The 15,413-nt window shown below is 42.3% G+C and overlaps 1 protein-coding gene across 1 annotated transcript in view; it reads left to right on the top strand.

Moving 5' to 3' along the window:
* Positions 1-15,413, top strand: part of Stet (stem cell tumor) — a 470,503-nt gene that overhangs the window by 439,653 nt on the left and 15,437 nt on the right. The window contains exon 8 of the mRNA XM_076796482.1: positions 13,280-13,392. Within this exon, the coding sequence (XP_076652597.1) occupies positions 13,280-13,392 (113 nt within the window). The remainder of the gene's footprint in view (positions 1-13,279; positions 13,393-15,413) is intronic.

Here is a 15,413-nt window from a genome sequence, read left to right as displayed (position 1 = left end):
GAAATAGAAAAATAAAATTGAGTATTGAATTTAAAAAATAAAAAAAATCTCCAGCGAAATCAAGGGCACAAAAGCCCTAAAAATTGAACAACCCTCCAGTCTACCAAAAATCCCATTGTACCATTCAAACAATACACAGGATTTGACAGAATCAAATCCTAGACAAAAGTCGAACGTCGATCCCAAACAAAGGTCGAAATTGAATTTATTGGGAAGTTAAAAACTACGTGGCCACAATGATGACGCCCCACCCATAAAAATGGTATAAAATGGTGGGGCGAAAGGAAGTTCGCGAATTAAAATTCGGCTCGCATTGCACATTTCGCCGACCACTTTTCTCGATTGGCCCCGGCCCACGGCGTGAATGCACTCGATGCAACTGCCGCGTTAATCCTTGACGCTAATTTCGCTCTCCAACCCCTTCCCCCTCTTTCACACCCTCCCCCATTTTGCGAATCACGATGCGATCTCCCACCGACCGACGAGAATCGAATCGAATTCAACTATTGTTCCGCCAGTCCGAAGAGAATCATATGTATTTTTTCTGACCACTTTTTAACGGGACTTCAAGGTCATCGACGATTTTTTAAAATCGAAATCTTATGTTTCTTAGATATCCTTGCAGAGCATGAAAAGACGAATCCAACGACTATAATGACTGTACCGTTCCGATAAACCGTTCTCGAGATATCCCTGTCTGAAAGAATTGAACATCTTTTAAAAAAATTCTTTCAGACACAAATATCTCGAGATTGAATGATCGAAATGGTACGGTTATTGTACTCATTGGATTCGTCTTTTTATGCTCTATAAGAATATGCAAGAGTGAACATATGGTTCCGACGAAAAAAATATCAGTGATCTTAAAATTTCGTGATTGGCCCTCGGCCTGCAGCATGAACGCACTCGATGCAACTGCGCCGCGTTAATCCTTGACGCTAATTTCGCTTTGCAACCCCCACCCTTTTACACCCCTCCACCCCTTTCCCGAATCACGTTGCAATCTCCCTGCGACCGACGCGAATCGAATCGAATCGAATTCAACCATCGTTCCGCCAGTCGAACAGAATTACGTAAATGTCCTGGCACGCGACCGGGTCCCACGCCGGAAAATACGTTTTCTTCCACCCCTTCTCCCCCTTTTCATCCCCGCTTTTCTACCCCTTCCAATGTCTACGCCATCGGCTATTTTTCCTAAAGAACTGTCTCGACGAACTTTTTACCCATACCATTCTCTCCAGCTCTTGTTTTATCACCGTTCCTGCACCCTCACCCTGAAGGGTGGGGATGGAAGGGTGCTGAAATTTATTTAGGTGTATTGCGGATTTATAGTGATCACTGTTATTACCATAGGGTTCGATGGTACGTCTTAGATCACGGGGCTGGGAGAAATATATTTATTTGCGGCAGTTTTTGTGTGGGGCTATAGTGTGGGAGAATTTGTCATTTTGGAAAAAAAAGTTTTCAAAAATTTGGTTCTTGGATGAGATGTTGAGGACGCGTTTTTATTTTTTGAGATTTTCTATTTAAGAATCGAGGAATATAAATAGTAATCGGTAAAAGTAATTGTGTAATAAAAATTGAGTAGTATAAATAGTAAATGAATAATGCAAATTGATTGTAATTTTCGATGTTTCACATTTTTGCTGCTTCAAGAACAGACGAATAAACCGAGTTACTTTAAAATGAAGCATCGTAGGAAGTTTTTCTTACGAAAACGCGGCCGACTGTAAAAGAGTGAGTAATTTTTGTTCACGATGCTTTACCTCGTACGGTTACAAAGTTGCATCCGAGAACCGTGAAAACGCGAAAATTTTTAAGGGATGATTTCACCCTTTCACGGTGAACTTCCGCGGCGGCGGAATGAAAAAAATGTTTTTTATCCAGCCCAACGCGCTTTACAATTCCCGGCGAAGCTTTATCAGCATCACAATTTTGCGTGTTGCGGGCTTCCCGCAGGAAGATTTTCAAATTATTTTTCGCTTTAGAATTACCGTTCGCTTGTCAGAAGCACCCGCGAGCAAATCGATTTAACAAAATAACAAATTATCGTGCGTCTAACTCTATTTGTTTACTGTTCGCGCCACCCAATTTTTATTATTTACTACTTTTACTGTTCATTATCTTTAGTATTTCATCTTCACTCAATTTTTATTATTTATCATTTTTCTATTATACTCAATTTTTAGTATTTTTATTTTCACTGTTCACTCTTTGTACCTCTTAATTTTCATTGTTCACCAGTTTTATGGTTTAACATTCATACTATTCAGTTTTTAGAATCTACCATTTTTATCATGTACTGTCGCTGTAGGTGCCATTTCGACGCCATCTTGTACCTTCTTGTGCACCCATTTTGCTCCATCTTTGCTCAGGGTTGCTAGATTATCTACTTTTATGATTGTAGGCTTCTCTGTTTTTACCCTTGTGGGTTTCCCTAAATCTGCTTTGCATGTTGTCATACTTGAACCGCCAACTGCGGAACGAGGACGTGTTTTCTCAGAATTTGAAATTCTCAAAAACTGACCGAAAAAACGTCCAACGATCTCTAAAACGTGATTCTATCAAGCCCAGAAACAAATCTGAAGTTGCGACTCCCCGGATTGGCGACACTAATCAATTTTAAATCGAAATATTAGGTGAGTTGGAATATAAATTCCAGGGTATAAAAATCGATCATCGAAATGTCCGCCATCTTTGTCAATAACCACGGACTAACACTGTAGCTCCTCGGATTAGTGATTCGAAAGATTATCACATATTTTCAAACCCCTTTTCTCAATCTACACAATTCGGATTTTTACTATGTTAGAAAGGACTAAAAAAATATTCCCATTTGCAACTCTAACTTGTAAAATACAAGAGGTGTGTATGTTAAAAAAAAAAAATGTTCATTCGTACCTAACCAAAAAGTATGCAAATTTTCCGAAACGAATGAACCGGCTAAATGTCTGAAATATCTGAATTTAGGGGATGAAGGATGGAATTTCGAATGCGAGGGGATTATGGGGCGTCAGATAAAAGGTTAAGCGTTCGAAAAGCGATCGATCCGAGGTGGCCAAAAGAAATACGACTCATCGCATTAATAACCGGGCACGCTACAGTATCCTTTCGGCAACAAGAAAACTACTTTCACGGAAGACTGATAACGGCTGGAGAAGGATAGGGGAGCGGAGGGATGGAACAAAGAGAAAGAAGAAAGGGATGGAAGAAAGTGGGTGCGCGCGCGCCCGAGCGAGCGAGCAGGAGAGCACGGTCTATGGGAAAACGTCGGGTCACTCTTATCACCGTTTCCATACGCACGTAGGGAAAATGGTCGCCTTATCTGGCGTTTCCATGAATAATTTAGAGAGCTTCGCTGCTGAAAACTTCTCTCTACCGGCCTCGTTCTATCGTTCCGTCCTTTCCACCCCCGCACACCGTCCACGGGAAAAGAGAAAAGGGAAAAAGGCACGCCTGTGTGCAAGCAGCGAGAAGAGAGACAGTCAGAGAGAAAAACGAAGAAGATCGGAAAGAGGAGTCGCGAAGATCGTGACTCTTACCGAACGAGACGGGTGAAAGTTCGTTCAACCTCCCCGGATTAGCGAGAAGTAGTCGAAATAATTTCGCGTCGGCCGATTTCGTTCGATTTTCGGTCGTTTCGCGTCGGAATCGCTAATCCGGGGAGCCACAACGTTCGCCTACAGCTTATTCACAATAATGGCGGACACTTTGAGTTGATAATAATATAAAATAAATTGATAACAATATAAAAAAAAATAAATAAAAACCTTTAAACAACTCACAAAATTTTGTATAGATTTCAACTTTATAAGTGTAATTAAGAAACGAAAAGCTCGTCTTTGATTTCGCATAAAAATCCCCAGTCTGTTGATCGCAAAAGGGTTTGCGGAGTATGGCCGATCGAGGAACGTCAGAATAAAGGTGTAGTTTCAGCAAGTTGACTCGAACGTTCCGCAGACGCTGGTAAGGTTGTCAGCCGTTCTAACTACTTTCCAGTTGTTAATTACACCCCGAAAACTTCTTACTTATCGTACGAACCGTGGGACCAGTTTGTCGAGCTTGATGTCTCAGCGTTTCGCGGGTCCAATAACGAACCGATTCCAGCGTTCTCCGCGCGATCGAGCCGATAATACTAATCACCCCGCTTCTATTGTCCTACGTTTAACTGGAATCCTTTCACACCACCACCTCTTGCCCTTTTGTCCTCTCATTGGCTCAGTCAATTCATCCACGAACACGTTAATGATACTATGAATATCCTAGAACAAACTGACACTGTTATAAAACTTGTTAGACTTTTTGTTAAACGACAACTTATACTTTTTCTCAGATATTCTTGTAGAGCATGAAAAGACGAATCCAACGAGTACCATGACCATACCATTTCGATCACTCAATCTCGAGATATTTGTGTCTGAAAGAATTTTTTGAAAAGATGTTCAATTCTTTCAGACGCGAATATCTCGAAATCGAGTGATCGAAAAGGTATGGCCATGGTACTCGTTGGACTCGTCTTTTCGTGCTCTATGAGAAGGTAGTGACTCTATAAGGTAGTGACTAAAAAAATGTCAATGAGCATGGAAAGTCGATGGAAAAAATTGTTTGCACGCAACAGCGCTACCCGCAGTCAATTTATAAAGATCTCTAGACAAGATCGGACGATTTTCGGAAGATTGCTAATGGATCGGAGAATCTGTTCGAGTTTCTAATTGCTGGAATTTTTGCAACAGATGCCTAGGTAGGGTTCGATGAAACTCTCCCGACAGAGTCCCATGTAAAATGCAATTGTTCCGCGGAACAAGCAGAAGTTCGTCCGCGCACGTGTCGCATCAAGGATGAGGCCTTCTTTTCTGCATTTATACGACATTAGGCGAGTCGGCCGCGGCATAATGGTTCCGCTCGTCGGGCATGCATAATGGTCCCTTGCATCGGTGACGAAGGATCCGCGCTCGCATATTTGCAAGATGAACGCCGTTATTTAAATCGAGTCCTTGTACACACGCCGATGACTCGATTCCCCCTTTTTCCTCTATGGGGAAACCCGCGGCAACTTCTGCTCGGAATCAATTCTTCCCGGGGAAATTTGTTTAGAACCGCGCGCGCGCACCCGTTCTCCGGCCAATTGCATTTTTATAAGCGAATACAAAGGATCGGCGAAAAACGTGCGGCGGGGAACGCTCGCGAAATATACTGCGGAGCGATCGGCTCGAATTTATGGCGGGTTCTAAAGCGTTCCGGGGGAGACTCGGCTTCGTTTCGAAACGACTTTCGCGAGGTTTTTTTGCGAGCCGGTCAGAGGGACATGGTCTGCCCCTGCCTTTGCGAAAATTCGCGAAAGTTCGGCTGATTTTGCGAGGGTTTGATCGTTGCCGGAACACGAGATTAAGCGTAAAATGATGTGGTAAGTTCAACTTTGAAAAGTCGATTTGACATCGAAAAATTAAAATTCTATGTGCAAATACAGTAGAATCGCACGGTTTTGGGGACTAAAATAACATTTTTGCGAACGAATTCAGTCAAAAATTAAATTTCAAATTTCAAAATGAATAGTGCAGATGAAAACTGTAGATACAGTACAATTGTAAAAGCTTCGTGACTGAAATAAAATTGTTGTGAACGAATTGAGACAAAAATTAAATCCGAAATTTCAAAATTAATAGTGCAGATGGAAATTGTGGATACAGTACAATTGTAAAAGCTTCGTGACTGAAATAAAATTGTTGTGAACGAATTGAGTAAAAAATTAAATTTTTTAGTTTCAAAAGTAAAATTGCAAGCTTTATGACGGAAAGAAAATTCTTCTGAACGAGCCGGTTGCAAAATGAGGTTTAAAATGTGGAAATGGAACAAATATGAAAAATTATAGGTTTGGCAAAATTGGCAAAAAAAGAAATGGTTACGGATGAACAAAGCAGATCATTTGAGCGAATGATCGAATGGCGAGGCGGATGCGAGTGAAGGAACGAATTGGCGGAATGAGTGACGCTCGAAGTCGATTTTGCGTTTCCATTTTCCCGGAATTACTATCGACTTCGCCACTCCGATTGGATGGCGAGCGATGATCCGATCTTGGCGCTAATTCCGTTGTACAAGGAATGTTCCTCGGACGTTTCGCCACCCACACAGATCACGCTGTTCGCTTCGTTCCTGTCCGCGGACGTGGCACGGAAACATCTTTTCGAGGATACCGCACCGCACCGCACCGACGGCATACCGGGCTCTCCTATTTTCGCGAACGCTGCGATACCATTGTCTGACCCGACCGTGTGCCGCGTTCACTTCCTGCAATTACCGCGATTGTCTCGATTTTTCTCGACTTGCACCTTTCTCACGGCGCCCCTGCACCCGGCTACGAACCCACGAGACGCGCGGAGGACCGATGACGACCCTTCGCGTCAAGCGGGAACCCTTTCTCCCAGAAAAGTACAAGGTGTCGCAAAATTAGATGTCGCGGACACCACAGCGCGATTCTACACCCCCGATTTAGTCGAAAACGACTATAAGGAAAGCCCCGCAAAAGTGACCTTGAACGTGAAAAACAAGGTCAAAAGAAAACAAAAAAAAATCTTTTTGCGACCGTAGGTCGCAACTCAACCGTTCTCTTCCGAAATGACGTTGAAGTGCATATAATTTTTGGAGCACAGAAAATTTGGGTTTTTGTGACCTTGTTTTTCGCGTTCAAGGTCGATTTTGCGGGGGGTTCCTTATAGTCATTTTCGACTAAATCGGGGGTGTAGAATCGCGCTGTGGGGTCCGCGACGTACATTTTGTTGTGACGGTGGAAATTCGAAACGGTGGAAACAATCCGATCGGATTCTCAAGACGGAAAATAAACGCATAAATATCTCTGCCCGCGAAGCGTGCTGGCGATGTTCATCTAAATAGGAATTTCGCGTTCCTTGCGGGCGTAATTTCAGGCGGGGGCTCAATCAAACAATGTCCGAAGCTAGGGGTTGAGGAGGGGGGGGGGGGGAAGGCTAGGGGGAAATTAAATAGAATTAATTATTCCATGTGGTGGGCGTAGAACTGAAGGTGTTATCGCAAACAAAAAGATCAAAAGCCGGCTTCCGCCAAGGGAGATCCGCTCTGGATTGTGCGCCCATAAACAATTCCGTCCATTCGAGGCACGTTGCAAGGCAAATCCAAGTTCACCGGAGCAGCGAGAAAGCGCGTCGTGTTTCCCGCGGAACCGTGAAACGTTTCGAAAACAATTTTGCGAACAACTCTCGAATCGCGTTAAACATTTCGGCCTGTAATCCGAACTAATGGAAACGGAAATAGTTCCGTTTGCCCGGCTCCTTTCAACCAGGTTACCTCTTTTCTTCTGGAAAACGCGCGCGCGCGCGCGCACGCGCTCACCCACACACGCGTGCCTTGCAACTTTTTACCGTCTAAACTATTCCGACGCTTTTTCGCGAAATTTTTAGTTCGATCGACGATGCCGCTTGCTCAGTTTCGTGTTGTTGACATATATCGAGAAAACACCCGTTTTGGTTTGGTTTCAAGATGGCCGCGAAGGATTATTTTATTGGAGCAGCATCGGGGCTCGATAAGAGCAGCGACAGGACAGTCTATCCATTGCGCATAATTTCGCAGTTACGTAAAAAGGTACGTTCACAGTACCTACACGCCATCGAGTATCCCTTATCAGCAACCCCCTGGCCGGTTCTCCCTTTCGAACCGTTATCAAACGATTCTGGTTATTAATGCGAAAAATGTCTCGTGATTCTCGAGCTGGTTTTTATCGTTGCTATCGCGCCGTTTTATGCGAACGTACGTCTGGCAGCCATCTGATCATGGTGTCTCGATTTTTGGGAGAACGAGCTCCGAATGTTATTTATTTTCCTATTATACATTCATATTTGTACGTTTCTTCGAACCATTATGCGAATATGAATTCTTGGCAGGGTAATATTTGATCAAATATCGAGATACGAGGATTTATTTACAATTTATTAATGTTTCTCTTTATTTTCACTGAAACTTGTACTGTCAAGTTAAATATGCATTTGTTTCTATACAAGTGTTTTCATATAAAAATATTTGTAGTAAATTAATTTTTTGAACACTCCAAATTGTTTTCAATTACAAGCACTACTCGGTTCTTCTTAAGAACAAGCAATCCATTTTTAAAATTCCCGCGCGCCGGGAAACTCGAATCCCCTCATCGCGTAGAAGTAGAGGGAGACGCAAAGGGGGGAAAGGAGGTTCAGACAGTCGTCAGCTAATTGGACAGCAATTAGGCTAGTCCTTCAACATCGTCGTCGCGGACGAATTACAACGGATTGTCGGGCTTCCATCGCCGATGGATGCGAAAGACGGTTAAGCGCGACGCTAAGGGGGGCCAGGAGACATTCCCTCTATCTTATCGTTTTTCCCAACGAACGTCCTCGAAACGGAAGTGCCTCCAGGAGGCTCCCTTTTTTGCGACGATCCATTTCGAGAATTACACACTCCCCGCGAATCGATGCTAGCGCGCGCGCGCGCGCGCGCGCTCGCCCCCTCCCCCTCTCCCCACCCCTTACCGTCTTTCGCATTTGCAAATTGTCCTCGAACGGGAACTCGAACACGTCTCTTCGGCTCTCTCGCGAAATATTCCCATCGTGAGTAAACTTTATTCCCGTCCTCTTTATTTTCTCGTTCGTTTACGCTTCTAACCTAATCCCGCTTCACGGCGCGAGACGAATTGCGCGCGCAAAATTGAGTAGCTGTCGATAGCGTCCGTCTTTCTGCAAAATTAAAATTGTTCGGCTTAAGTGCGTGCTACAGCAACTAATTACGAATTTAATTCTCTATCTTGTTGTTTTATTCGACGTGATTTATTCTCCTCGAATTTTACACAATTATTTCAATTTACATATGTTCAACTGGACAGAAGCAATTTTTATTTTTACGACGTCTTATTTTTATGGTAAACACAATTTCTGACGATTTCACAAGAAAAGGATGCGCGAAATCTGAAAGAATATTTGGCAGGATCACAGAAGATGAAAAATTGTTTATTTAATTCTCCGGAGTAGTGCGTTCTTGTTAGGATTCGAAATTTTACCGGATATCGACAGCTTTCTCCGCGAGTTCCCCCTGGCCGGGGAAAGCAGAAGAAAAAGCTGCGGCGAGGACGGAATTCCAGAAACCGTGGGCCGACTCGGCTGACATGCAAGCTGAGTCGCTCGAGCAAAACGTGAGCCTATTAAGCGCACAATTTGCATCCTCGACGAGTCTGAGCACCGTCGCGTCTAGTTGCAATGCGGTCGACGCACCGAACACACTCTGCGATCGGCTGTTCTCGATGTTCTCCTGTTTCCCGCCATTTTGCATCGCACTGCGTTCTAGAACGGCCCTCCGGCCATGAAAAAATCAAAATTTATATTTACCATCTTCTCATCACTATGCTACAATTTTTCAAACATCCTGAAAGTCCTTCGAGATGTTTTATACAAATCACAAAATTTAATTGATTCAGATTTTTTTCGAAAATTTGTATTACTATTTCTTTACGAAACATGTACCAACATATTCCTGAGAATTTTCTGGTTAAAACGAGCCCAAACACGAGGTCATTCAGTGCACATTTACTTGTTCGATTCACGATTATAGCAAAACCTCGACTATCCGAACTGAAGGTATCGTTTAAACAGTTTAACCTAAAGCGACCCATACACGTCACAATTCGTGCTACGAATCAGTAAATATTTAATCGGTCACTGTGTCTAAACGACTATTCTATTATCTTCACAGCGGCGTCTTCCAAATCAGTTCGGATAATAGAGGTTCCATTATATCGCGGATTACGCAAACAAATACAACTCGAACCGCATCGTGTGGGGTATCGTTTTACTCGGAAAAACGTCAGGAATAAACTGGTGGAAGTCCCGTTTGAAAATTCTGAAAATCAAAACAGTTATAATCGAATTTCCATGTTGAAAAACCGCATAATTTCGCGAATTCTTCGCGAAGACGGTGCCAAATGGGAGAGTAGTTCGCCGTGTGAGTTCCCCGGGGGAGAAGCCGATGATTAATCTCGGTGACCGACAGTTTTTACGAGACTGCGAGCGAGTTCACCGGACACAAATCAAACCGGAGCTGGAAAGAGCTCGCGGAAAAGCACTGTGAGAAGATAAAAGGCGAAGTGGCGGGTTCGAAAGAACGGTGCCGGGTTCTCTCGCTGGCAAATTCGGCTATCGCCGCCCGGAATTAAAGCAATTATGAATTTTATCTGGCCGAAGCCCCGGGAAAAGTTTTCTCGCGGAAAGATGATCGCGCGCGCACGCTTATCTGTCGCGCTCGACGGCGCGGAAACCCTCCACGGGCTAAGATTCCTTTCACGCGGCCACTTTTCTATCGTTCCCCGTTTCCGACCTGTACACTCCGCCATTCTGCCGATGTCGATTGCCTTTTCCATTCGGTCTGCTAGCGTGGAAACTGTCACTCGATGCACGTGCCAGCAGGTTTCGGTTTGGCCTGGTTTGGAAATTCGTTTTTGTTCCAACACCAATCGTGGTGTTGCGTGACACTTAAAACGATAGCAAAATTGACAGCGTTCAAATGTAAAAACGTATGTATTCTTAATTTATTAAAACTGTTCGAGAGGGAGAACAAATTCTTATGGTGCAAGGCACACAATTTATTAATGAATTTATTGTTTAAATGGTCTCAGTTTTTGTTTGTTGATCGTCAGACTTTTGGGTGAAAACCGTGGTGTTGGGTGACACTTAAAACGATAGCAAAATTGACAGCGTTCAAATATAAAAATGTATGTATTCTTAATTTATTAAAACTGTTCGAGAGGGAGAACAAATTCTTATGTTGCAAGGCACACAATTTATTAATGAATTTATTGTTTAAATGGTCTCAGTTTTTGTTTGTTGATCGTCAGTCTTGTGGGTGAAAACCGTGGTGTTGGGTGACACTTAAAACGATAGCAAAATTGACAGCGTTCAAATATAAAAATGTATGTATTCTTAATTTATTAAAATTGCTCGAGGGGGGGAACAAATTCTTATGTTGCAAGGCACACAATTTATTAATGAATTTATTGTTTAAATGGTCTCAGTTTTTGTTTGTCGATCGTCAAACTGGGGATTTTGTGCGTTTGGGATGAAAATCGCGGTGTGACATTTAAAACGAAAGGAAGATTAATAGAATTGAAGCGTAAAAATCTATATATTTTTAATTTAATAAAATTGTTCGGCAATCGGAAACTCAGTTTAGCCTACGTTCCTTGCAATTGATTTAACAAAATTCTTATTTTGCGCGACACAAGGTACATTAATGAAGGTCTTGTTTAAGTGTCCCGGTTGCGCCCCCGACTTTCCTTATTTTTCCTCGTTTTACCTTTTCTGTGCGACGAGCGCGTCCGAAGAGAACCGTTGGAATTCCAGTGAGACGATTCCACACGTCAGCCTAATCGCGGCTCTTTGGCGCTGCGACGCATGATGTTTTAAAACGTTCGTGAGGAACTATATCTCAATTTTGGATTGCGTTGATTGTCTAAAACAAGAAAATTTGCAATTACACACGCACGTGTATCCGTGACGTTTTTCCGAATAAAATGATACCCCACACGACGTGGTTTCGATTGTTTTTGATCGCGTAATACGCGATTTAGTGGAATCTCTGTTATCCGAACTGATCTCAGTGACAATTTTATTCAATCGAGGATTGAATGAGTATAAACTGAATTGTATCGTGTTTGGTCTCATTTTAATCAGCAAAATGTCACGCGTGTGTTGGTAAGGGTTTCATGGGGAAGTAATTAAAAAGAGTTCTGCAATGTTTAAATAAATAATATATAATATACCTTTCAAGGAGACATTACTGTGATGCTATTTAATTGTAGAACTCTTACATTGGTCACTGCTTTATATCAACTATTTTATTAAAAAAAAAGGCTCGACTAAATTAAACAACGCTCTATAAAAAATAAAAATCCACAATAACAATTTAATAAATAGCAGGCACAGTAAATTTGGAAGTAAATCGATATAAAGTAAATTAAAAAATCCGTTATAGAATTGAATGTTGTGTAGTAATATTTAAAAAAAAGAAGTGGAATTGTTTGATATTGTTCACCATATATTTTGACAGTATTTAAACAAAAGAATGGACGGAGAGCGAGCGAAAATTCTTTTTCACAACTGCGAAGAGAATTCAAGTCTGGAATGGCTCTCATACGGTACGCTATGGTGGGTAATGCACGACGACGATAATTAGCAGCAGTAAAGATTCGCTGACTAATCATAAGAACATTATAATTTCTGTTGGTAATTAGATCCGGGGGTTCAGATAAACCGACTGAGAATGGAACGTAATGGAAAACTTTCAGTCACGCAACAGCCACGATATATAGATATACGAGAACGGTACGAAAAAAAAAAGAGGAACGCATAAAGGATGAATAATTATAGGAATCATAATAATGTGAGAACGGGGCAGAGTGATAATTTTAATTTTCATTCGGTTTAGCACGAAACTCCATACATATTCTATGCAATAATGAAAATTAGAGAAATCTCTGTGCTCTCGTCCGCGGCCATTATTCCACTCTGTCTGGCCGGTACGCTCGTTGTCAAAAGTTAAGCAACAATCTAATTAAGGCAAAACAGTGCCGGGTGTCTCCTTTTGCCTCTTATGTTGCAAATTGTTCAACTGAAAGCAGACAAATTGCCGTAACATCTAAATCAACTGTGTGTAAACGTTGTTCACTTCACTTTGTTATAAATTAATTAAAAAAAGAACAGTTGAAACACGTTAAAATAAATATTACTAAAACCTTGAAGCCTCGCGTTATTTTCTCAAAATAATAAATAACAAATTACGGGGGACAGCGTTTGCAAAAACAATTTTCCAGCTAATTATGCTCCCTCTAAAAAAATTTAGCAACAATCAAATTAAGTAAAAACGGTGCAGTAATACTTGACGTCGGTATTATTACCTAACAATTACCTTCAACAAGTACTTAATGAAGTCAAAAAAATTCTTCAGAATTTTTTAAAAGTTCCAATCAGTGTGCCGTAGTAAACGTGGCGGGAAATTCAAACAGGCCGCAGCCCCGTTCGATAAGGACGCGGTAGTCGCGATGTCTGCCGAGTTTTCTAGGGCTAACAAACGTGAGTGGAAGAAGAGGGGCAAAGGTCGAGATACTCCCTTGTTATTATACAAATTCTTTTACATCGTGGCTTTTAATGAACCGGGCGGGCTGGTCACGCACGTCGTTCGTTTGAACAAAGCGTGGGGGTACTGGGAACAGGGAGTATACCCTATGCTTGCGTTTCAGGTGGCTTCACCTGCTGTTCAACCTGGGAGTGCAGGTGATCGTGGGACTTCCCCTGGAAATGGTTCACGGAAGCCTCAGGATCGCGGCTGTCTACATGGCTGGTGTCCTAGCCGGTGAGTAATGAATATGCGTCGGGGAACCCCGAAATTTTATTTGCACGGATTACACACAGTGCCCCCCCCCCCCACCGTCTCTCCTGGAAGCGATACACTATACCACCTTAACTTCGCGACATAGTCGACGGAAATCTTCTGCGGATTTTACGACTGTTTTATTAACTGAACTGCTGTGCTAATCTTCACACTGCAAACATTGGGTCTGGGAATAAGTTAGCTAACCGTATTCGTACCGATAAAATATTGGTTTGAAGAATTTTCCAGCGTTGCGTTGGTTTTAAAGGATGGTCGAAGACGAACGATTGTTATTTTATAAAAATATGTGTCAATAGGTACGATATTTTACAGCAGTTGTCAGTTTTCGTGACGTTTTTCTCAGCAGAATGAGTCCAAACACGACGCAGTTCAAAGTATATTCGGGAACCTCGATTATCCGAACCGATGACGTACAGTGAACAGTTGTAAACATGCCTGAAATATTAATCAAAGACATTATACATATTCGCGATACTTTTCTGATTGAAACGAGTCCAAACACGACCCCATTCGAAGCATAATTGCTCGTTTAATGCACGATTCAGTACACCCTCGATTATCCGAACCGAGGATAATAATTCATAATAAACCAGTTCGATCTGAAGCGTTCCATATACAACACGACTCACTGTACAAATCAGTAAATATATAAAGATACGGTGTCAGATTCACCGTGGATAAATAAATGTTCTATAATCCTAAGGTCGCTCTGACGAGTTCGGATAACAGAGGTTCCACTTTATCGTGGGTTAAACGCGTAAATGCGATCCGAACTGTATCGTGTTTGGTATCGTTGGAATCGGGAGACTATCGCGAACAAATATACGCTGTTTTCAAGTTCCCCCTGTTTTTACACTGTCGTATATTTCGTCATTTATTGTCATAAATGCCTCAAATCCACAGTTACCAGGCTCCATAACATCAATTTTGCAGACGTTTCTCGACAGTGATTCGAGGGCTTGTAAAAATTAGAAGATTTCGGTCACGGTCAGCGAAATGACATCTGCCTATAGTTGGATTCGCAACATTGTGGTCCATGGGGAGACTCGCAACCCCCGTCGTTCTTTCGAACGGTTTCATCCCCCGCGTTTACGGCGTCCGACGTATATCCCAAATCTCCCCCGAGGAGTTTATTATTCATGCGCCCTATTTTGCAACGTTTTACTTTCATGACTGCTAATAACCCGGGATCTGCGTCTAATCGAATTTATGCAAATGGCAATTAGGTTTACACGACTGTGCACGCCCCTTTCTCCTCTTGATTCCCACCCCCCCTCTCTCTCTCTCTCTCTCGCTCGCTTGCTCTCTCGTAACACGCGCATAGTTCGCGTTGATGCTGCTGCTGCACCCCTAAGTCCCCCGCTTCCGGAATTTACGATCGGGGGTGGACGAATGTTTAATTTTAATCTAATTTAATTTGTTTACGGGAGAGGCGCACGCCTAATCTCGTGTTACGCTCACGTGGAAACAGAATGGCCGGGACACAGGTAGTAGAACGTGGAAATCGTGGGATGGAACATTTTTGAAATTACGACCGAGCGAAATGATGGGGTGGAAAGATTAATTTGATGACTATGGCGAGCTATAGAGGACGAAGTATGCGTTAAATTCGCAGGAAGCTAAAATGGTAAGAATGCTTTCTAGTTTGACAATTATTGACATTGAGAGTGAATAAATTGTTCAAGGACATATTTCAATCTATGCTATAGCATTAATATAGAGTGAAAATAACTGGGAACATAATTAGATGTGCTATGGAAAATGATCACTGGACTGCATGAACACAAATTAGTAAAAACATTAAACATTGTCAAGAACAGAAACAAATGTCTCTATTTCAAACCTTGTTACAATCAAGGCTATTTTGAATAAAAATTCTAATCATTACAGTAGTCGCCTGCGACCGGGTCTCTCGTGACCCACAGGTGAGAGCAGGGAATTTTTTTACATATGTTCGATAGAATTACTTGTGCCAGCGACTG

The sequence above is a fragment of the Halictus rubicundus genome, chromosome 11 (genome assembly GCF_050948215.1).
Source record: "Halictus rubicundus isolate RS-2024b chromosome 11, iyHalRubi1_principal, whole genome shotgun sequence".
In the NCBI taxonomy this organism is placed as follows: Eukaryota; Metazoa; Arthropoda; class Insecta; order Hymenoptera; family Halictidae; genus Halictus; species Halictus rubicundus.
The sequence above is the reverse complement of the archived record's forward strand: the minus strand, read 5'-3'. Positions and strand labels throughout refer to the sequence as shown.